This window comes from Panicum hallii, chromosome 5 (genome assembly GCF_002211085.1).
Source record: "Panicum hallii strain FIL2 chromosome 5, PHallii_v3.1, whole genome shotgun sequence".
Lineage (NCBI taxonomy): Eukaryota > Viridiplantae > Streptophyta > Magnoliopsida > Poales > Poaceae > Panicum > Panicum hallii.
Genome location: NC_038046.1, coordinates 2,432,898 through 2,456,526, shown reverse-complemented (window position 1 = coordinate 2,456,526; position 23,629 = coordinate 2,432,898). Strand labels below are relative to the sequence as shown.

The 23,629-nt window shown below is 50.1% G+C and overlaps 4 protein-coding genes across 4 annotated transcripts; all 4 read right to left on the bottom strand.

Annotated features, from left to right (window-relative positions):
- Positions 1 to 2,187: 2,187 nt before the first annotated feature.
- LOC112895939 (exocyst complex component EXO70B2-like) lies at positions 2,188 to 4,651 on the bottom strand. The gene is made up of 6 exons (XM_025963950.1): positions 4,471 to 4,651; positions 4,215 to 4,336; positions 4,019 to 4,131; positions 2,713 to 3,427; positions 2,488 to 2,598; positions 2,188 to 2,391 (listed from the first exon to the last, which is right to left on the bottom strand). Exons 1-6 carry the CDS (start codon positions 4,649 to 4,651, stop codon positions 2,188 to 2,190), a joined length of 1,446 nt encoding a protein of 481 aa, XP_025819735.1.
- Positions 4,652 to 5,327: 676 nt separating this feature from the next.
- Positions 5,328 to 9,970, bottom strand: LOC112891749. Its single transcript, XM_025958693.1, has 6 exons — positions 9,634 to 9,970; positions 8,068 to 8,394; positions 7,789 to 7,907; positions 7,576 to 7,682; positions 7,356 to 7,454; positions 5,328 to 6,991 (listed from the first exon to the last, which is right to left on the bottom strand). Exons 2-6 carry the CDS (start codon positions 8,234 to 8,236, stop codon positions 5,506 to 5,508), a joined length of 1,980 nt encoding a protein of 659 aa, XP_025814478.1. The 5' UTR covers positions 8,237 to 8,394; positions 9,634 to 9,970; the 3' UTR covers positions 5,328 to 5,505.
- A 3,709-nt stretch (positions 9,971 to 13,679) lies between these two features.
- LOC112891750 (putative disease resistance protein RGA3) lies at positions 13,680 to 14,856 on the bottom strand. The gene is made up of 2 exons (XM_025958694.1): positions 13,946 to 14,856; positions 13,680 to 13,836 (listed from the first exon to the last, which is right to left on the bottom strand). Exons 1-2 carry the CDS (start codon positions 14,723 to 14,725, stop codon positions 13,813 to 13,815), a joined length of 804 nt encoding a protein of 267 aa, XP_025814479.1. The 5' UTR covers positions 14,726 to 14,856; the 3' UTR covers positions 13,680 to 13,812.
- A 3,681-nt stretch (positions 14,857 to 18,537) lies between these two features.
- On the bottom strand, positions 18,538 to 20,470 carry LOC112894305 (myristoylated alanine-rich C-kinase substrate-like). The gene has a single exon (XM_025961967.1). The coding sequence runs from the start codon at positions 20,042 to 20,044 to the stop codon at positions 18,803 to 18,805; it is 1,242 nt and encodes a 413-aa protein (XP_025817752.1). The 5' UTR covers positions 20,045 to 20,470; the 3' UTR covers positions 18,538 to 18,802.
- Positions 20,471 to 23,629: the final 3,159 nt, after the last annotated feature.

Here is a 23,629-nt window from a genome sequence, read left to right as displayed (position 1 = left end):
GCCCGAGGATTGGATCTCACTCAAAGGAGGCCCTCCCCCAAACCAGCAGCCGGATTTGATGATGATTTTGTTGCGAGATTGCGGCCAGAGAAGATGGTGAATGCACGCTAATCTCACGTGGAGAAGCGGCGAGAAGACGAAGGAGGCCGGGAGGAGGAGCACCAGGACGGCCACGAGGAGAGGGAGGTGTGAACGCGCGCTCCACATGCGTCACAGGCCGCGGCTTGCCGGCAAATCCAAGTCGCCGGCGGCGGCGGCGCACATGAGGGACTGATTTGCCAAAGTAGGGGGTTTTGTGAAATTAACCAGGGGTTTTGTGAAAATATTCGGATAGCGATTAGGAATCGCGATCCAAACAAGAGGGTTTTATGAAAATATACGGATCGCGATTAATAATCGCGATCAAAATGAAGGGCTAAATTGCAAAAGTTGCTGGCATGTTAGGGGCGGTGAGCTCGCCGGCTCGAGGCCGCTGTCGGTCGGCGCCCGCGGGAGTGGCGGAGGCCGGAGTGCGGCAACCGGAGGCAGGGGCCGTTACGCAGTACGGGCTTCCCCAAAGGTCGCCAGCAGCGCCACCACAACCACAACTTCGCGCCGCTGTGGTGCTTTCTCTGCACGATTTGCGGTCCTGAGGAGCGGAGGAGGCAATAGACGATGGAGATGATGTGTTCAGCCCGTGCGGGAGCAGGACTGCAGGAGAAGCCATCGATGGAGTGAGCGAGACGAGAAGAGCAGACATGGGTATGGAAAAGCAGAGAAAGCAAGTGGCAATGGCGCCCCAAAGAATTTATTTAATCTCACTTAAGGGAAGCACCCCCGAGCAGTAGGTTTGTTTGGGGCAGAGATTCCAGTCGTCGGACTGTCGGAGGAAGACGACGACGAGCTCACGCGAACTGCAAAGCAAGCTGTGCAGGGGAAGACGACGACGGTGCCAGATGGGCCGAGCCGTATTCGTCCATTGATGGGCCAAGTGAGGCCTCCGTGTGAGCCCATCACACGAGTTTCTTGGATGGGCCATCGCGGTGTCCAGCGACCGCCGGGCGGCCAGTGAGGAGCGGATAAGACCATTGATGGGCGGAAGGCCGGAAGCCGCTCTGCGTACGCAGGCCGCGTGATGGGCCGTACGTTGATGGACAAACTTTGCTGGTCCGTAATAGTTTCAGGCTTATTCTGTCCAGATCTCTTTATCAAGAGTCGTGCCTTCGTATTTTCTTTTTCTTTACAAATCTCTCCCCCCTGCACCTGCATGATAAGATGCTGCACTGCCTGTAAGAACATGAACAGTGTAATATGCCGGGAATTTGAATTGATTGGCTGACTGAGTTCTTTACGAAGCACACTGGGGTTTAACATTTCCGTCGTTTGACGGGAAGCCATGTGACGACAATGGCAATTTGGAAAGGACCAATGCGACGTCATGGCCAAACATGTTTTGTTAAAACCACCTGACCATTTGGGATCTAACCTATGCAGGCCGTGCTGTCTGCTAACGAAACAATCAGCTAGCTACCTGCAAAAACTATGCAAAGTCCTTGGGGTTTTGTTGCTTGCAACATTGGCAGGGAGCTTAGCCAGGAAATAAAGGAGGATCCCACGCTGCTCCTTTGGGTTGGTGTGGCGGCGGGCGTTGGATGCTACTCCCGGATCTCCCCAAGGAGGCATCGACATGCTCTATGCATGCAAGCAGCTGAATATTCACCAATCTTCTTCTCCTCCCAGAAATGTATGACAGGAACCTCAACACCTGCTGGAGAGGGTGCTTTGTCCTATCCTAGTACAAATTTGGATGGAACATGGCCTGTGCAAATACTTGATCACAATAACAATGCACGTGTTAAGGAAACTGATGATTGTGTCCCAACTCCCGACATCCACAGGGAGTCAGGGACAGTATAGGTGTATTTTCTAAAAAAAATGACGAACACCTATGCAAATTTGCACGGTGGCACAGTGTTTAGCTTTTTATTCACAGGACGGTCGGGATTTTGTTCATCCTCTGAACATTCTTCCACTACAATCAGTTACAGCCTTGCAAAGGGGGACCGCACACAGTTACACCACTGAAGTCTGAAGCACACTTTACTCAGAATTATCATCATAGAAAAAAATGGTAGCGAAGCGACGAAAGGACTAGGGCTTCGATTCTTCATCTTCAGATCTTGTTGAAACCAAGAACGCGATACCTGCTCACCCTTCAAACAGTTCACTAACTTTGCTCTTAAAATCCCTACCAACGCCCGCCGAAGACTGTTTCGGCGTTTCCAAATATGCCTTGTAGGCTTGAGTAACATGCTCTGAGATGCTATCACGGAGCTTGGACCGAAGAACTGGACACGGCACCTTCCAGTTCATCTGAGAGTTGCAGGTTTCCTTGAAAGCAGAATCGAAAATCTGCAAAGGGCGTGCGTTTGTCTGGAAGATACCAAGGAGGCCGGGCCGAAGTCTTTTATGAGGGGGGCTTGCCGCAGACGTCAGATAAGATGTGACCTGTTCCCATGTCGAGGACATGTAATCCCTCATGTGCATATCAAAGTCATCCCTGCGCTGCTTAAGCCACTCAGCTCCGACGATCAGCTTTATATCCGAATGCTCGATCTCCTGGATTATGAAATTGGCATTGTTCATCAAGAACAAACACCGGACTCCTTCACATGCGTATAATCCTGATTTTTGTTCAATAACTTTATTCAGGTCACCAACAAGCCCACGTACCAGATGACCTGTCAAGCTTATTCCCTCAAACAACAGCTGATCGCTGTTCCCCTTTGAGAAAAACAGGTTGCTGTTTTGACCATAGTCCAAAATGGTATCAAGTGAGCCAGCATGATTTATCAGCATTCTGATGTATCTCATGACGTACCCGGTTATCAGTAAGATGCTTCCGTCCTGTGCTACCTTCTGTGAGCTGTAGTTCTGGATCAACTTTTTAAACTCTCGAAGTATTTCCCTGGCAGAATCATTCAGTACCGTGTGGACGCTGTCGATTCTACTGAGAAAATCTGAAGGGAAAACTTTCTTGAGAGAGGGAGTTGAATCAACAATTGCTCTGCACATGTATAATGTGCAGAATAACTTCTCTGGTGACTTCCTCACCTCAGTAACAGCTGACGCAACTTTGAGAAATCGATCTATAAGTTTCTCTGCAACTAGTAAAATCCTCTCGGGTGTGAGCCCATTGTATTTAAAGCTGTCCTGCTTAAGGGGTTGCAGCACTTTGTTGATAACGCTGACAATATGCTCAAATGCTGCAGGCCAGGCCTTGATGGTCTTCCAGTAGTCCTCCCCGCAACTCTCTGAGTCTGCTCCGAGCACCGTATCAATGCCACCAATAAACTGGCACCTACGCACTATCTCTGTGCATTTGGATTGAAATGCCTGGTGCATGTCATGTGAGTCTCTCACCAAATTCAGGTAGCCAGTTAGTTCCCTGAAAGTATCAATTGATTCGCCGAGAATAACAATGAGCCTGCTATCACCAACTATGGAGCCAGCAATCTCAAGAGAGGTGTCATCCAGTTGTGAAGGGTCCAAACTATCGGGTGTGCTCCAGGAATCCCATAAAATGGAGGGAGAAGATGGTGTGCTACGCGAATCCCATATGAAAGGAGATGGGCTGCTGTTGCTGCTGCACGAGAGGGAGAGGCGGCGACTGCTTATGGAAGAAGGTGTCCCTTTTGTCTCAGAAGCAAAGACACTGCCATCCTGTTGACTGCACAAAAAGAAGGCGCTGTGTGAGAAATATTTCCTTGATTGCACTAACGTGTAGCTATTCTGAGGCCTTACTGAAACGATTTACTTGAAATCTACCACCCATCGGTACCTAACAGAGATGAGCCTGCCTTTATGCATAAACAAGATGTTGCACGACGGGTCAGCCCCTTTCCGCAAAGCGGCGGCTAAGTTTCTCTTCGACCTATTTACCCTGTGACAGAAGATGCAAGATCCTCACTAAATACGCAGCTAGTAAAATACGCATCACAGGAAGTAGAAAAGCCTCGGCAGCTAGTAAAATACGCACCAACTTTTGCCAATACCAATGATGATCAGTGTGGTGATCTTATGTTCCGCAATGAGTCCCAGAAGCCCAGCTGACACATAGTCGTTCTCGGTCATCAGCGTCTCCGCTTGAATCTAGAAGAAATTTATGCCACCATTAATTTATAGCTCACCAGAGCATGCCACTAAGAGAAAATGATTCTTGATTCATCACTCGCCTCTGCTCTAGTACAGATTTCCCTGTAGCCCTCTAAGGCTTGGAGAGCCTGATCCCTCTGTTCATCCCTATAACCCTTGACAATATTATCTTTCAATATGCTTGCATGCACCGTACCACCCACTGAAACAAATTATGATAAATGATAATGTCAAAACAGGAAATGTATAACCATGTAACTTCTCTACTAGTCATACAGAGAGAACCAAGAAAAAAAGCTGCATCAATTATATGTTTCAACAAGGAGAGTTTCTTACAGGTCGGGATCGGGATCATCATTGCCGGCCGGTGGATATGGACAAGGATTACTTTTCTCTGCGGCGGAACAAGTTGCAAAGCCTGTTGCAGTTTGTGACCATCCTCCATGGACAACACCAGGTGCACCTTCTCTTCTTCCCCACTTGCTTCTGGTGCTAAAACTGCCTGCAGCTGCTGCATCGTCCTGTGCTCCCTAGCCGCTACCATATCTCCAGACTAGATTCTGTTTTCTCAACATCTAAAGGAGCTGCTGATGATATGTTTATATTAGAGGCCGGCCGTTTCTCCTTGTTCCACTTCACTATTTTCTATGTTACATTCTTGTTCACTAGGGAATGATTCTACAACGATGACTGGTGATGAAGTCTCTTTCAGGGTAGTAAGAAACAGAAGGTAACTCCAATGTCCAACCAGGAGAGCCAACAAAACAAACAAGGCAACAAAGATTGGGCTCATTATATGGTTTAAAAATAACAAAACTTGGTACGCATGTGAAGATAACACGATAACACTCCTCACTACATTAACAAATGGAAATTTGAGTTTGTACCTTCTGTACCTGGAAGAAGGAAAATATTGTTATTGTTGTTTTAGCTCTCATGTCTCTATCCTCCACGCTTGCTGCCTTCGGTTCTATGCCTGAAAATACTAACATATAGAACATCCCAACTGAAAATACCAAGGCCTGAAAACTAGAACCTTACACATCCGACACAGGGTATAAACTTCTCGAGCGTTATAAATTGGGCGTATTCCATAACAATTCTGGTAGGTCCGTTTTTCACATGATCTAAATAATTTGTAGATATTACCTGTCAAGAGTAAGAAAGTTGACCAGACATATTCTAAAATGGTATATGAAGGGAAGGAAGTATGTATTTACATAAGTATTCTTTAGTTAAGCTGAAGCCGGTACACAAAGTTCATCATTCATAGGGACAAAAATTGCAAGGACAAAAAAATAACACAACATCTGAAGGCTCTACTGCACTGCTTTCTTCATTTGTTTTCTCCTTTTGCACCGAAAGAAATATTCATCCTTCAAACAATTCGTTGATTTTGCTCTTCAACCCCAGCTTAAAATCTGCAGCAGTGCCCCTTCCAGATTGTTTCAAACTTTCCAGGTGTGCATGGTAGACTGGAGTAACAAACTCCATAATTTTTAGACGAAGCTCTTTGCGGAGAACTGGACAGGGTACCTTCCAGCACATCTGAGTGTTACAAGTTTCGTTGAATGACCAAGTAAAATTCTGCAGGGGAGTCGGACCGGCTGACAGGAAATTTAATACATTTGTCCTAAGTCTTTTACTGGGTGATATGCTTTTTGTAGCCAACAAATTCAATGTAACTGGACCCCATGCTGCAGATATGTAATCCTTCATGTATTCCTTGATACAGTACCGGCGTTTTCCAATCCACCTGGATCCTACAATTAACCGTACATCTGATTGCTTGATTTCCTGTAGTATGAAATGTGTGTTGTTCATCAAAAACAAGCACTGGAGTTCTTTAGAAGACAATAACTTGGATTGTTTCTCAAGCACTGTATCCAAGTCAGCAATGAGCCCAAATACTAAACAACATGTTGAGTTCACTCCCTCAACTGTCAATAAATCATCACTGTGACCATGTCCTAGAATGGTATCAAGTGAGCTCCTATGCTTTACTAGCAATCTGAGATACCTCATGAGATACCCAGTGAGTGATGTGATACCTCCTCCATCCTGCACTGCTATTTGTGAGCTATAAGTTTGAATCAAGATTTTAGCCTCTTTAACTATTTCCCTTGCAGAGTCCTTCAGTTTAGAAAGAAGGCCCTCAGCATCTCTACCGATAGACTCCGTATGGAACACATTCCTGAGAGTGGGGGTGGCATCCGCGAGTGATGTGTACATGTTCAATATGCAGAAGAGCTTCTCGGGTGACTTCCTGATCTCATGGGCACAGACAGCTGAAGCAACAGTAAACAGACGAGTCAGAGGTTCTCTTGCTGCTTCTAAAAGATCTTCATGTATAAATCCATCACATGAAAGATGCTTCTGCTTGAGTTGCACGTGAAATGTGTTGATAATACTGACAATATACTCCAACACTGCAGGCCAGCTCCTCATGTACTTCCAGTGTGCTTTCCCCAAATTTTGGCAGTCTAAACCAAGAACAGAGTCAAAGCCATCAACGAAATCACACCTTGACAAGATGTCACAGTATTTGGAATGAAATTCCTGGTACAAATCCCTTGAGCTCTCAGCAGAAATTCGCCGGCTAACTAGTTCCTTGAAAGTGCCAATTGACTTGAGACCAATTATGGCGTTGAACCTGTTGTCGCTGAATATGTGCGTAGGATTGATTTCAAGAGAAGGATCATCCAACTGTTCTGCATCAAAGGTGTTGGCTGTGCTACGAGAGTTGAAGAATGAAAAGGATTTACTGGTGGTGGTGTTGCTGCTGCCTGAAAAGTGGCAGCCTCCCAAAGAAGACATCTCATTTTTTCTGGCTGTGCAGACATCAACACGCTGATGCCTGTTAAATAGCAACCGTGTAAGAGAAATATTGACAGTTCTTTACAGCAAAGAACAAGATTTTTTGGTTCAAAGAGATGCTAAAAAAAGCTACTAAGATTTCCCTATGAGAAAACAATTGGCCAAAAACTAAATTTATGCTTGTAGGGTAGCATAACCAAAGATTTTGACTTGGCAAAAAAGAAAGGCACAGTTGATCTTGTATCTAGACATCAAGATAAGTGGGCATGTGTAACTTCATTTATGAGATTTCTACACGTCATGCTTTCAGGTTTTACATGTCAACATGGGTATTTCTTTAATCATATGTCAGAACTAAGTGGTTGTTGAAAAGAAGCTATGTGATAAAAGAACAGGAAATTTGCCTGCTTGAAATGAGACTCCCTTCATGGAGATACAGAATGTTGCATGAAGGATCAGCTTGTTTCTCCAAAGTGATTGCTGTCTTGCTCTTCCAGTCATGTCTTTTGTATCAAGGATGCGTGGTCACATAAAACAAATCAAAGAATCAAACAACTGTACTGATGTTCCATATTACTCACTAGCAAGTCGCAGACGTTTCTTGTAGTAGTAAGTAGAGCATACCTGTTTTTAGCTCCCAAGACGAGTGTGGTAATCTTAAGCTTGTTGATGAGCTCCAAAATTGCAGGAGCAACATCATGTTTGTCAATTATCAGCATCTTTGCTTGGACCTAAATGACGTAGATGAAACGAGTGTACTTTTTGCAGAAAAAAGGAAACATTTTTTTTTTCGAAAGACAAAAGGAAACATTGAAGATATCCTGATTCAACGTTCACCTTACAGTTTTGCAAGCACTTCTTTAAGGAGTTCTTAATCTTGTTCCTCTCATTTTTCCGATACTCGTGAACAAGATCTTCTCTTAACATACTTGCAACCATTGGACCTCCCAGTCCCACTGAAAATAAATGGCTATAGAATTTAAGAGGTATAATGCATATCCAGTAAAAATAAATGATAGGCTCCAGTGAAGTGACCCAGCCATCAACGGCTAGGTGTCATATATATGTGCAATCTGATGAAAACTAGATTAAATAAACAAACAGTGCAGTTCTTACCATGCGGGATCGTTGTGGCTGGCCTGTAGATGTGGAGAACGACTAATGGTTTCTGTTGTGGGATGAAGTCTTTAGCCCATAGCAGGAAAAACCTGCACTGCTTCTCGTCATTCCCCACTGCCAGGTACACCTTCTCCATGGCAGGTTGGGAAACAGTTGCCTCATGCATCAGATCAGATGGCCTTTGTTTCCTTTGATGGATTAATGTGCAACATCCTTGCACTAGTTAGCTCCTCACGTGCTTCCTCTGCATAAATAGTCTGCAATCTCTTGTTCGTGTTCCCCAATGCCTTTCTCAGTGGCAGATTCTTGAGAAAAGGAATGATTCTGCAAGGATGGAGTACGGAGGAAGTTTCTGTCAGGTTGCTGGGAAACAAAAGGATAGTGCCAAAATTCAATGAGACAAAAACTCAACCAACATCCAAGGAGTTCACAGCAAAGCCAAAGTTACCTCCAAGGGGTTCACAAGCAAAGCCAAAGTTTACTGCTTGGAGAATCATGTAGTAAATTGGTACAATATCACTTTTATCACAGTGGACTAAATATCAAACAGTAACTAAAATTTTGAGGCCCTCAAAAGGAAGGTACTTAGCCAAGAATGCACAAAATAGAAAAATAAGAACTCAAAGTGGCAGTGATTTCTACAGAAGGACGCAAGATGCATAACTGGAGGGGGCAAAAAAGGCTCCTGCATGTAAATTTTCCCCTCTAATCTCAGTTGCCCATGAAGCTCTTGTGTAATAAACAAAGTAACAAACTGCAGTGTTATGCTCTAGCAATGAGATAGCGACAGACTCTTGCTACCACTACCTATGTAGTGCTTTTAACAAAGCTGAACTTGGCAGCTTGTGTCATGCATGTAACTGCTTATGTGTGATAATACCTCTATGCAGAGTGCAGAGGATCCATGAAGCATGAGCTGGCACATGCTAACCTTAACAAGTTTTGATGCCCTCTCAGTATGTCTCATCTGAGGCTCTAGGCTTCAGGTTCCAGGCTTCTTAATAAACCCTTACAGTCCAGGCAACACTATTTTCATTTTCTCAATCTCCATATTTCAGATCTTCCGGATACACATTGAGTTTAATTGTTTAAGGAGTAGAATTGTGCGTGCAGTATATGCATATAGCATGATTTGGCCAGTTGTGTCTCATCTAACCTAAGGGTTGGCCTATACTCTATTCTACATGTAAACTAATAGCTCGTGTATTCATTCTCTAATGATTGAATTGCACACCTTCCGATGGTGGCAGTGATCCATATAAATGAGAATATTTAATTTTAAACATTTACGTACATGGGGTTCAGGTTTATTCTGGGATAAAGTGCATAACATTGTTGATTTGGCAAGATATACAGTAAATAGTCCTCATCTCCCTCGAGGACAATGATCTCACTCTTCAAACACATCAATTAGAATTTACTTCAGCTGCCTGAAGCCCTAAACTCCAGCATGTTCTGGATTAACTGTAACGGTGAAGCAAATCAACCTTAAGTGAAGTGAAGTAACATATGAACAGATGAAGACATAGATATTTAATATTTCGGTTTCCCTCGTTCCCTCACTTGAATGCTGCAGTAGTGCAGTGGATATCACATCCTCGTAGAGCTGGCGGATGATGCATTGAAGCGAATGGGGGGTGAAAATATCCAGGGAACTGCCAGCTGGCCATGATCTAAAACCTGGGATGCAATTGTAACACCAAGTATCTTCATGATTGTTTCCTTATGAAGCTTTGAAGAGAAGTCACCGATGTCGAATTTAAGCCACTGCAATTATGTTTGCTGAAATCCTATTGCAAATGTATACATGACCTTAAGCACCAGCTTCATGTCCAAAATCCAAATCTCCATCCCACCATCTTACTTCCATTCAGCAAGACAACTACCTAAAAGAGGTACACTGAAGCTCAATTATGAGAAATGTCGAGGTTCAGAAACTAGATCTTAACAATACTAGTTAATGATGGGAATAAAACCATAACTTGAGGTTTGAAGCACTGTGGTAACATTGCTAGACGTCACATTACCAAAAAGGGAGAGAAGAATTATGCTAAATGGCTCCCTCAGTGCAGCCACTTCACAACCAGAGTCAAAAATTCTGCTACCATTTTTCCATGGAACTGCAGGGAATTGCTATTTCGAAATGAAAGATGGAACCAAGAGGTCTTTCTACAGAAGCAACTGCCTTTTGTATAATGAACCATGGCCTCCAAGCCACCAATGCAGACATCAGATACCAAGGACACTAAGGAACTGGCAAGCTTGGAGAGCAGTCTTCGTAGCACTACCTAGCATTTAGCTAAGCGGTATTCCAGAGGGCAATGCCCAGAAGATAATGGAATCTTGCAGTTAATTGAGTTCATTAGTAACGTCATTTCATGAGGCAATATTCTTCCCCAAACAGCATAATAGATGTCTATTCTACGATGGGTTTTTTTCTCTGGAATTGATAGTGTGCACTAATGTACTGATATACTCCCTACGCTTTTTTTACAAGGCTTATTTCCTTTTGTTAGGACAATTACTCTATATTTGTGACACAAAATTGATGTTATGAGATCGGTATTCGAAAATACTTTCTTTTGATTAAAATTGTTTCACGTAAATGGAAATATTAATGGAGTAGTCATCGGTCAAGGTATTGTCCTAACAAAACGATATAAACCTTCTAAAAAATGAAGGGAGTACTATCTATTGTCCATTGTTACTAAAAAAGTGATACGAATGGTTTAGTCGCTCCTTGGAAAAGAAAATGACGCAACCTCCTGTAAAACTTCTTTGCTTCCTTCTTAAATGACAAGCAGTGCTCCTGCTAACTTTCAAAAAAAAAATGATGCCAGAAATACTCAAAGAGAAATATCCATCCCTCAATCTAGTGGACTCTAATCACAATTAGACTACAAAAATCAAGCTCAATTTCAAAACCTATTAAATATAAACAATAACAAATGGTAAGCATAAAAGCAGCATTCATTAAGATTAGGTTTGAGGTGAAAAAGGTTAGGAGCCTTTATTGTAATAGGACCATGCCAGTATGCCACACGATTGAACAAGCTAATTGACCTATTATTCCAATCATGCAGCAAACCAGGCTAGAACTACTGTACAGCTGTCGCACCATGCCCTTGAGCTAAAATAAGATGAACTCATGTTAAGAGTTGTACTATAATACTAAAATCATCATGCACTAGGACAATAAAAGGCAATCCAACGATATAGTGTAAGAGCATACCGCGCAAGAACAGACAGTATCGCTTTAGTATACTGTGATCTGAGATAATGGCAATCTCTCCCACTCTGGACCTTTCCTCTCATGAAGCCAATGGGTCAACAATGGATGGCACCCAATCAAATGAAGAAATTCCAGGGACAATGGCATGTTTTTCGGTAGTGATTGAAACCCAGGGCAGTGCGAGATGCTCAGTTTGTTAAGAGATGTCATTCCTGTGAGCTCAGTTGGCAAGGACTCTGTCGTAACTCTTGTGCACCTCTCAATGATCAAACTTTTTAGGAAAACAAAGCTTTCCAGGTTAGCCAAGGAGGAAAGCATCTGGCAATCCTGAAAGCACAAATGCCGGAGTGTTTCAAAATGCCTTGAACCTTCTGGCAAGAGAAAAGATGTGATATTCTGGCAGTCAACTATGTCTAATGAGGCGAGACCAGTTAAGTGCTCCAAGCACAGACTCAGCTGTTCACCATCCATGTTGCACTGGGATAGTCGCAGTTTTCTTAGTGATGGTAGTAACCACAATCCTTCAGCATGCACCAAACCCCAACAACCTCTAATGTTTATAACCTCAATAGCCTCAAGGTGTTTCTGGTGTAAGAACCCTTCTCCCAACATGCTTGCAGAAGAAATTTCCAAAACAAATTTACCTGATTTAGATGAACAGTAAGGGGTCAATTTGAGATTAGAAATCTGTTGAATTCCTTCTATTGTCACACTTTTTGTTGTAGGAGGAAGCAAGGGCACTTTGACCAATTTTGGACAGTTTAAAATCTTCAATTTACGCAGGCGAGGAAAATTTAAGTTGCCATTTCCTCCGGTCCAACTAATTAAGTTTTGCATGTCATCAAATTCAAGATCCTTCAGTGATGGAAATGTCTTAGTGTCACCACCATAGAATTCAATTCCAATTTCAGTAACAGAGGACATCTCCTTAAGGTGCAACACCTTCAGAGATGGAAGATGTCCAAGTGGAGGAAGTAGCTTCCACCTTCTGCAGTTTGTCAGATACAAGGATTTTAGCTGGGATAGATTTTCCACCTCCAAAATTTTCAGCTCCAGCCAGCTTGGTGATGATTCCCCCTTGTACCTTTTGATATGAAGCTCTTCAAGTTTTTTATTAGGTCGTAAGCATGCTAGTACTTTAGCATCCATGGGGGGACCAAATGCTGAACCTGCGGAGGTCCATTCAAGTTTCAGAATTTTAAGATATTGCTTATTGGACAGTTGTGCATTGCAAGCTTCGTCTTCGCATCGAACATTTTCCAGATTCTTGATGTGAAGTAGACCATGAAGGTCATTCATATCCTTCAACTCCTCTAAGGTATGCCCGCTTTCTGTTTTAACATGGAACTCGATAGACCCTTGAAGTTTAACAAGACTACCAATACCTCTTATCATTGAAATGTACTTTAAATCTACGCCAAGATGCCGCAAGCTGACCAGTCTGTGCATACCCTCAGGAAATCCATCTAGTTGACACTTCTTTGGAATATCAAGAGTCTGGAGATGCAGTAATACGCTCACAGATTCAGGTAGCACCTTGATAGTACCAGGAAGGGCGATGTAGCGCAGATGAATTAGATAGCCAATTGCTTCAGGTAGCTCTGATATAAGACATCCAGTGAGATCTAAAGTGCGTACATTCTTTACCTCAGAGAGAAAATCAACTGGGATAGTACTTGAGGTCATCGACGAATCTTTGTATACAATTAATGTCCGTAATCTTCTCAAGTCACATTGCTTCTTGAGGTGTGGTAGGAAGCTGCTTGAAACAGATATGTGTCTAACAGTTGACGGTATACTTTTGGACATGTTGCCTTCAACCCTTGCACAATCAGAGTGGGAAACCATTTGTGCCAAATCATGAATCAGGTCATGCATGACATAGTGCATTCTGTTTCCCTGCCTAAGAGTATGAAAGAATGATCTTGCCAACAGTTGTTTGAAATATTTTATGCCTAAATCCTCTAAGCTCCCACTTTCAGTCTGAAGGAAACCCTGTGCTATCCACATTCTGACCAATTTCTTGTGATCAAACTTCCAGTTCTTTGGAAATATGCTGCAATACGCAAAGCAATACTGCAAATGCTGAGGGAGATGATAATAACTCGATAAAAGTGTCGAGACAATGTCACCATGAATATCTGTCCCCGAGATACTGTTCCACTCTCTTTCATTTCGAGTATTACTTAGCATCCCACCGATAATTCTGGCAGCAAGAGGGGATCCCTTAAGATTTGACGCTATTTTCCTCCCAATCACCTGCAAATCCGGGTACTCAGGACTATCCTCACTACCCAGTGCACACTTCTTGAGCAGACACCAATTCTCTTTCGGTCCCAACCCACCCAACATCATTGGCATCCTCACACCTAGCATGTCAGCAACCACCTTCATTCGTGTAGTCACAACAATCCTGCTCTCTTGCTTCCCATGCTGCAGAGGGGCTAGTAGATTCCTCCACCTCTCCCTGTTCTGTGACATGCTCATCTCCTTGTCATCCCAAACATCATCTAGGACAAGCAAGAACCTCCTCCCTGCAACAGCAGAAACCAGCAAATTTTGCAACCTGTCAAAATTCACTATCCCATCATAGTCCACCTTCCAATCTGCAGCGACCTGCAGGATCCCCCTAGTAAGACTCACATCATCCACATGACTCGAGGCACACACCCACATCCGGAGATCGAAGTGCTCCAGAATTATTGGATGATGAAACGCCATCTGAGCCAGTTTTGTCTTGCCGATCCCACCATCTCCAACAATGCCAACATCCGGGACACTCTGGTTCCCGAGTTGAGCAGAATCATTGCAACGAACTAACGTTTCGACCAGAACGTTGAGCTCGCGTTGGCGGCCAAAGAATGCGTCGTCAGCCGGCATGATGGAGCTAGAGCTCCTGGTGAGCCGGTTCCCACGCTGCGGAGAGTCGGCCCTGTCGAGCCCGACGAGGGAGGCGATCCCGGCGTAGTCCGCGCAGGCGGTGGCGAGCTTGTCGAGGACGGAGGGCAACCGTTTGAAGGGGTGGTCGGAGCATACTGATACCAGGTGGCCGCAGACCGACCCGGGGGTGTCGAGGACGCTGCGGAGATCGGGGCCGGGTCCGGAGAGGGCATCCGCAAGGCTCCTGTAGCGGATCTCGTCGAAGATGTTGTCGGCGTCGTCCGCGGCGTCCTTGAGGCGGTTGAGCCAGGCGAGGAGGGTGGGGTGCGGCGGGCGGCGCCGGGCGCGCTCCACGGCGGAGGCGAACGCGCTGAGGCGGACGATGTAGTCCTGCAGGCGCTCGAGGTCGGCGGAGGCGGACCCCGAGGGTAGGTAGCGGAAGAGGTCGTCGGCGCAGGAGCGGATCCGGTCGCTCAGGCTGTCGAGAAACGGCGACAGCAGCCACCCCGCCGCCGCCGCCGCCGCCGCTGCCGAGCACGCCATGGGAGTCTCCGGGGATCGGCGGGGAGATCGAGGCTTGCGAGGCGGCGCGATTCGCTGGCTGGTTGGAGTGGAGTGGGAGGCGGAGGAGCCATCGCCGCGCCGGGAAAGGGAGGAAATCGCGAGGCCGCGGCGCGGCGTTGGAAACTTCGAACGTTTCTGTCGTCTTGTCCGACGGCGGAGAAGGTTTCTAGGGACATTCCGTGGGCTGATTTTCATGGGCCCCATTCTTTACGGATTACCTTTGGGCCCTGATCTCGGCCTGTTGGGCTAGGCCGTTTCTTTACGTTGTTGAAGCGGTGCAGCATTTGGAGGCCCAATGTGGTTGTGCCATTGGGTCCATCATCCTTTACGTCGGTTGATGTTAAAGAAAAAAACGAAGCGTGTGTTCGTTTCTTAGAGTCTAAAGTTTAGAGGTGTCAAATCAAAGAGAATCTTATCATTTAAAAATATTAAATAAATTCTAATTACAAAATTAATTGCAGAACCCCAGGGCTAATTCGCGAGACGAATCTAATGAGGTATATTAGTCCATGATTAGCTGATGATTACTGTAGCATCACTGTGGCAAATTATGGATTAATTAGGCTCATTAAATTTGTCTCGCGAATTAGCACACATCTGTGCAAAAAGTTTTATAAATAGAATTTATTTAATACTTCTAAATAGCAAGATTCTTTTTGATGTGATGGGTCTTGTAAACGAACATGCTGTAATAATTGAGGTCTACTAGAAATCAACGAAACAGCACAGCATGAGTCAGTGTCGCCGCCACCACATTTGATTTGATTCTGCGGCTACGTGCTGCTGCGGCACCGCGCGCTGCTGCTCGATCTCCAGTGGCTCGCGTCACCATCAAAGCTCGCAGTCGCATCAGGGATCCAGGGAGCTCAGATGATGAGATCGATTGGAGAGAGGAGGAGGGGGAGTCAAGTCGGGGGGCGCAGGGAGGACGGAGCGGTCACGGGGGGAGGCGCTCAGGATCTGTGGAGAGCGGAGACCTTGCAGCTTGCATGCCGCAGGACCGGGATGGACAGCTGTTCCCGCATCGGCCGGCACATTACTCCGCGCCGCGCCGCGCAGCCAGCGTGGGCGCGCAGTGGGACAGGGACTGGGACTGGGACTGGGACAGGGCAGAGCGCGCGGCCGGCCGGGCACCGGGAACGTACGTGCGCGCAGGGTCGTCAGTGCCAGTCGTCACCCCGGCGCGCGGCCCCCATGCCATGACCATCGCATTCGCAGATGCAGATCCAACGTGCTGCCGTGAGCATCGTGGGAGACGCATCAAATCCTCCATACGCTGGTGGCGTTGGGCTCAGCGTGCCGATCATGACATGACTTCCACCCTATTTGTTCCGGAGTGCTAAAATTTAAACCTCAATTTTATTATTTAGAATTATTAAATAAAATCTGTTTACAAAATATTTTGCACGGATGGATGTAAATTCACGAGATGAATTTAACGAGTCTAGTTAACCTGTAATTTGCAACAGTGATGATATAGTAATCATCCGCTAATTATGAATTAGTATATCTTATTAGATTCGTGCAGCTATTAGTTTTATAATTAGATTTTATTTAATACTTCTAAATTATAAAATGATAAGAATAAATAGTGTGATATGGAAAAAGTTCAGTACTCCGAAACTTGAGTGGTTCGTTCCGTTCCGTCCTGGCCTCCGGGGATCCCGTCCACGGCGGCGCTCGGGCTCGGTGGTGGGCAGGCACGCGTGCACTCTCCCTATTTATGCAGCTAGGAATTGAGTGAGGTCTCCGATTCCATCCGTCGGCGTATGGTACGGCGAACACCGTGGCAGATGGTGGCTGTGCCGTAACATCTCGTTTGACGCACCGCGCCGCATCTTGCTGGCTTCAATGGCAGGATCGTCTGTGCGAGGACAGGTTGACATCGTCTTCCTGGTTAGATCGTCTGCTGCGCATGCTGCTACAGCACTCGTACCGCCCCTACCGACCCGGCGATCCGTCTCAACTGATCGTGGGTCTTACCAAGCCTGCCTCTGAGAGTGCACTGGTCTCGCACCACGTTTGGATTGTACAGCTTCAAGTAGAGCTCTCCATTTATAGCGTAGCTACCGCCGCCGCCGCCGCTGGAGATCTCGTGCCGTCGCATCGCGAGATGCTCCGCGCCTTTGCCTCGGCACTCGGCTAGCTAGAGACGAGACCCATGCAATGCATTATTACGGTGGTGTGGTAGATGCAAATTAAAGGAAGTGACTGTTACCGGGAGCAGCCGCGCGCGGGGCCCACCTGTCATCCCGTGAAAGGGATCCATCGTCCATGTGCTCAAGATCGATGCGGTAGCAGTACTGCGCGTACGCTCACCGACAAATCGAACCCGCAGGCTGTGGATCTTATCACTGCTATAGCGTATATTATACCACGGGGTTCAGGTTAGTGAATGAGGACCACCGTGCGTGCATGGTTTGTTCAAGGAACAAAGGAACCATGTTGTGCTCACGCCTTAACAAGCATCTCGACCGCCGAGAAGCTTGTCCTAGATCGTCCATCGGGACCGTGCTCGATTCTAGCTAGGTTCAAACTTCAAACCATGGGCAGACCTACGGTGACGGACGGACGGACAGACAGACGGACAGGTACTGCGACCGCATGATGTTTACCTCTACTGGATCGGCGGCAGCTGCATCCCCTTGGTCCGTCCGTCCAATCGCTCCGAGGGCACCATCCATGGATCCGGGCGAGCCGATTCGCCCGTCCCTGCCACCAGCCCACCAGCCCAGTGGCGGAGCCCAGCAGTCAATCCAAATCCAAAAGAAGATCGATTGCCTCGTCTGCGATGCCACCGCTCGGCCATTCTCCCAGCTCGGGATGGGCGCTCGCCGCCGGTCGAATCCACCGGCATCGCCGTCAGCTCAGCTGCTCTCGTCTCCCTCCTCTCTGCCTGCCTGCGGCTCTGCCGCCTCCGCCCAAATCTCGAGGCCCATGATACGTCAAAGCTGCTGATTCCTGATTCCCACCCTCCTCTCTCCGGCCCGGGCTGTACCTTTTGTCCCAAGAAAAAAAAAAGCAGAATGCGCGTCGTGAGCAACCTCGAAGGGTGCATAAATCAACTCCTCATCCAGGCTCCGGGGTCAGCCGCTGCCGGCCCACTTGCTCCCGATCCGACGGCCCGTGCCGCCTAATCACTCGCCACCGGGCTCGGATGCTGCACTCGCCTAGATGCCGCGCACGCTGCTAACCTCTAGTACTCTCTCAGTCGCTCTCGAGTCAATCTTAAACTTAAATTTGAATCGACTTCGATGCGAGCCGTACGAGACGCTGTGTTAGCCGCGCAGTTAAGAAGAGACAGCGATCCTTCAACGCCAAACCACGGTACATATGATACATCTGCCTCTCCTTCACCGTACCTTTCCAACCCGGCGTACCTGCGCGGCCATTACTGCCTGAGCAAGGGTGTGGGGTTGTTGTTACCGGCCGACCGGCCCGTGGGAATGGATGGCCGCGGCCGGGGTCGCCCGCCCTGGCGATCGGCGGACGCGGCTTGTTGCGTAGCGCGTGGCCGCATGCGCTGCTGCTGCTCGATCCAATTGGTCCCGTCCCCGGCCGGTCGATCCGATCCCGCCCCCCGTCCCCTGTGCTCGATCGCTCGCTCGACGGGACAAACGCTGCAGAGGCCACGCCCAACGGCGGCCTGCCACCGGCTTTTTCCCAGCCTTTTGCCCCCAAATCATTTAGCATCTCGTCACGTCCCGTCGTCCCCGGGCACTGGCCAGAGTCGCCACCGGCCCATCATCCCATGTTTCGCCATTTCACACTGTTACACACTTGCACACCAGTGGCACGGATTATGCGTGTTACCGTTTTTCATGGGGATGCTTGATTGACGGCCGACCAGATGCATAGCTTTGCTGCTTGAGGTGAGCACTAAGAGCTTAGCAGAGGTTGCAGTACAGTAACGAGAGCGAGCTGAAGAATCTACTAGTTGAATTAGAGCGGAGGGGAAAAAAGGAAAAAGGGTAGAGAGGTAAGGTAAGCATGTGGAAGAACGAGCCTAGAGCTCGAATTTGTATGCACAATGCCGTCGTCTGCTCTGCCGGTGGATCAGTACACCTTCTTGGAGAAGAAGGTGCGGAGCCCGAAGAGCCCCTGCGGCGGGTTCCCTTCCTCGGCGGCGCCCTCCGAGCACCCCGCGTTGTTCCGGCACCCGGCTGCTGGCGCGGTCACGCTCGGCGCCGCCTTGTCGTCGCCGCCTGCTTCGGTGGCGGCGGGCGTCGCCTTCTTCTTGGCGCTGGCATGCTTCTGCTCGGCGGCGGTCTGCTGCAGCTTGTTGCGCCGCAGCTGCCACACGGGGCTGGGGCGGCCGACGCGGATGCCGGTGCCGCCGGAGGCGTTGTTATTATTGTTACGGCCCTGCCCGGGCACCAGCCTCCTCCATGTTGAGGAGGCGCTGCTGCTGGTAGTGGTAGGAGTGGGCAAAGGCACCGCCTGGGCGGCCGTAGCATCTTCTTCTGGTGCCGGTGCTGCTGCTGCGGCGGCGGCGGCGGCAGCAGCTGCAACCGCGGTGGCGGAAGGAATGGCCGGTGCAGGTCCGGAGGACTCTCCGCGGGAGTTGCTGCGGGAGCACGGGGCGCTGCTCACCTTGCGCGGGGCTGGCGCCGGGGCCGGCGGCGCGCTCGCGGCGCTGGCATTCGCACTGGCATTGGTGTTGGCGCTTGCGCTGGAACCGGCGTTGGCGTTGGGATTCGGATTTGTTGGCTTGGCCCTGCTCAAGGAGCCTGCTGTAGCGCCGCCCGCGGAGTGGCCGGCGGAGCGGCTCCTGGAGAAGGGCCAGATGTTGATGTTGATCAGCTCGGCGTTCCCGCTGACGCTGCTGACGCGCCGCTCCACCTTCTTGCGGTCCTTGGCCTCGCCGCCGCCCGCCTTGAAGATGTCCTTCCACTTGAACGTGACCGCGGGGAGGTCCGGCGTCGGCGCGATGCCGGACTCCGCGAGCGGCTGCGCGGCGGCCTCGCCTTCGGCTTCCGCTTCTGGCAGCGGGAGCGCGGCGGAGTCCGCGTCCTTGGCGTCGGCCCCGGCGCCCTCGTCGCCGCCTTCTTCAGCGGCAGCACCGTCGCCGTCGGGGGCAGCCGCCTGGAGGTTGTGGAGCGGGAGCACGACACCGCCGGAGAAGAGCTCGTCGGCGGTGAGCAGGGCCGGGGCCGGGAACGCGGACGGGTTCCTGCCCACCATCCAGAACTCGAACTCCGGCGACGCGGTGGGCGAAGGCGACGACCTCCCGGACTCGGGGCCGCCGCTGACGCCGGTCTCCGGAGGAGGAGGAAGCGCCTCCACGGCGTCCGCCATTGCCGCTTCAGCAACAACGGCGCAACGCCACAGGCCGACAGCAGCTTAACTTGGGCGGCAAGTGGAAGCGGCGGCGTGGATCTGGGAGCCACTCGAGGCGGTGGCGGCGGTAGCTGCAAGCGTTAATGGGGAATGGATTTCAGCAGGATGCCCTGGGCTCACAGGGGCATATCGCACAGTGAGCAGGTGCAGAGCAGCGAGCGAGCGAGCGAGCGAGCGAGGGGCAGCAGGCAGCAGGGGAGGTGGGGAGAGAGAGGGGAAGGGAAGGGAGGCGTGGGCAGCGACCTGACGCGTATTTATCAATGGCATCGAGGTGGCGCGGGAGGTGAGCGATGGGTGGTGGTGTGGGTGTGGCAGCTGCCGATTTCCACCTCGCCTGTCGCGAGACGCAGAATTGCATATGCGCTCTGAAATCTTTGTCTGGTGACGCGCGCCCCTCTTGCTCTTTATTCGCCCGTTTCTGGGGACCACCGCCCCCCACCACACCACGTTTCCTTGCCCCGCGCGCTCTCTCTCTCTCTCTCCAAAGCAAGCAAGGTGAGGTGAAATGTCGGGGCGAGTATGAGTGACATCAGTGCCGTTAAGTAACTGTTCTGCTCGCATCGGGCGCTAAGCTAGGCACCACATGTCCGTACTGCACGCGAACCCAGCCGAGCCGAATCACATCACGGCTTCTCCGAACAGGTCGCCGGTTCGGGACGGCGGTGGCTCTTAAAAAATAGCTCCAGCTTATCCGGTGGAGCTAAAAATATTTTAAAAAATATTTAGAAAAAGGTTTCTTATAACTGTGTAACGTATATAAAAATGATGAAAGATCTCTAATACTCTTATCTTTTTATTTTTCATTTTCATTTTTCTATATCCTTCCTATTTTTTCTCCTCTCCTTATTTCACCTTCCTTTTTCTTGGTTACCCGGATCTTTCCCGTCTGGCCGTCACCTCCTCCTTACATCTACCCCGCGCCGTCCCTCTCCACCGCGCCTCCCCGCCCGCCCCTTTCCATGCTGCTGGCCGTCTCGGGCTCGCTCCCTAGCACGCGCCGCCGACCTGTGGCACTTCGTGCTCCAGTGCCGCCGGCTGCAAATCTCATCCACGCTGCCCGACCCCTTCTCCCCTCGGTGGCCGCCAGCCACCTCCTCCCCAGACCCGCAGGCCACGCCCCTGCGTCCGCCGCTAGCCAGCCGCCTCCTCCCCGTAGGCCGCGCCGTTGCGGGCCCACCCGAGGGCCGGGCTAGCAAAGGGCATGGAGGAGCCGCGGAAGTCGGAATGAGCCACGGTTTCTCGCTCCGCCTCGCACCAATCCGCTCGGGTGAGCGGGATTCCAGGGGGCTTTAAGGTTGGAGCTGTAGTAAAAAATACGCTTTGGAAAGGCTATTTGAGAAGCTGGTTTTGGAGCCCTCAAAAATCCCCGCCAAAGGGGCAATCAGTAAAAACGAGCTCATACGAACACCAACGAAATCGTAGCATTCACACAGCGTGTGTTCGTTATCAGGGGGTTGATCTGCGGCTGATGGCGACGGGGCTGCGTCGTTATCGCCGTTCGGTGCGGAATAGTGCTAGGAGTACCACACAGTACGACCGCTGCCAGCCACAGCTCGTGCCGTGACGGGTCCGCCACAGCGAGCGGCCGCCGCCGGGCCTAGAGAGCGAGGCGAGGGCGACCTCGCAGGCAGGCAGCGCCCTCCTGGGTGGCCAGCACACACACGCGCCAGGCAAGCCGCGCCTGTAACCGAACCCCGGTGGTTACCGTTAATTAGCTGGCGCCCTGCAAATCGGAATTAATCCGCTGCTGACCCGTCGCCGCCGTGTCAGCGTCGCGGCCACCGCCGCCGGCCGGCTCCAATCATACGTGCGTCGCGCACACCGCCGTGCCGGGGCTCATGTCCGGGACCACGCAGCGCAGCCGGTGGTTGCAGTTGCTGGGCTTGCGGCTGCGCGCTCGGCCCGAGCGGAATCTAGCGGTTGCGCTGCCCGAAGGGCGCGGGGAAGCAACAGGGAAGAAGCGTTGCGCCATGGACCGATCGGAGCAGACAAGTGGAGTGCGGGGAGGGAGGTCGGGACTCGGGAGACTGTAGCCCGGTGCTTGCGCCACCGGAAAGGCGGAGAGGATGGTGGAGGAGGAGCGGCCGGCCGGCCGGCCGGGTCACATGGTGGCGCCCATGCAACTTGGCCGCCGACCCAGCCCTGTTAACCAACCGCCGACCAATCATGCGTTCTGCTACCGCGGACGGCTTAGAAAGGTGCTTGCCTCGGATGCCCAACCACAGCAAGCGAGCTCTCTCACCTCAGCTCGGCTCTCGCCGGCAATGGCCGGTGGCGTGCAGTGTAACCACTAACTACTAACTGCTGCTGCCGGGTGCCGGGTGCCGGCTGTACACGCCCTTTTGCCCTTGGATCTCTGCTTCCTCCATATCTGCACGCAGTGTTGTGATTTCACGAGGTAACAGGGCTACTACCGCTGGCTGTAAAAGCTGTACGCTGCTGCTGCTACTATATGCGATGCGTGCGCATGTCGGACCACAAAAACGCATTGGGCCTCTGCCTGCTCACATCCACCACGCTCGATCCTCTCGAGTGGTGAACAGTCGCCGACGGGAGGAAAGCCAGTCGGATCTCGGATGTGTGGCTACTGGCTGGCTCTCCCCTCCCCGACTCCCAACCATACCAGAACGCAATCTTGAGATTCCGCGACTGTGCGGGCATCATCGTATCTTACGAACCCGTCGGTTTCGGAAGGGCATGGCCCGTGCACGCCGACGGCGACGGCGCTTTGGCTGGTTTAGTTCCGTTCCTTCCACCCTACGCGGCGCCGATGACCCGTCGACGCGCTCCGTTGCCCGAGGCGGCCGCGAACCCCGAAAGCGAGCCTGTGAGGTTGCCATCCGATCTGCACTGCAGTCTTTGGCGCAGCCACCGAAAGGAGCAAAGCTAGCACGTCTCCGGCCGCAGTTCGCGGCGCCGCCGGGCAGGCGCTGCTGCCTGCCAGCCGCCGCAGCAAGTTGGGCCGCTTTCGCGTCAGCCTCTCTCTAGTCTCTATCTCTGCCTGCGCACGATGATTCCGTGCAGGCTCGTGTCAGCCGGAGTATCTTTTCTTTGGAGGGGAAGGGGAGGACATCGTGTCAGGTATCTTCTGCCACCGCGTCATGGAATTCCGTGTCGCGTCGATGCTTTTTTCCTTCGTGGGCCCGGATTTTGTACCCCCCGGTCGGAAGCCCCGATAATTTTGTTCATGGCCCGGCCCGTACTCGGTTTTGGTGACCAAAAACGTTGGGGGGGGGGGGGGGGTAATGCTGCTAGCTTTCTGGGCCTAATGTTCGCCGCATATTTCGGGTCCGAAGCAGAGTCCCTTCTTCGTTCCACTGTCTAGGCCCAGTTAAAGTTACGTTCAGGCTCTGGCCCATGCCCGCCCGTTCAATTCAGCTTATTATTGGGCTTTTTTCTGTATAATAAATTACATTTTTTTCCAACCGCAGGCCCAGCTACAACTTCTATGCACTGCAAAAGACCAGGAGCAGAAGGAGCCAGCAAGTTGTTCACTCGTGTCACCACCCACATCCAAACAACCGGGACAATATTTTCGTGAAA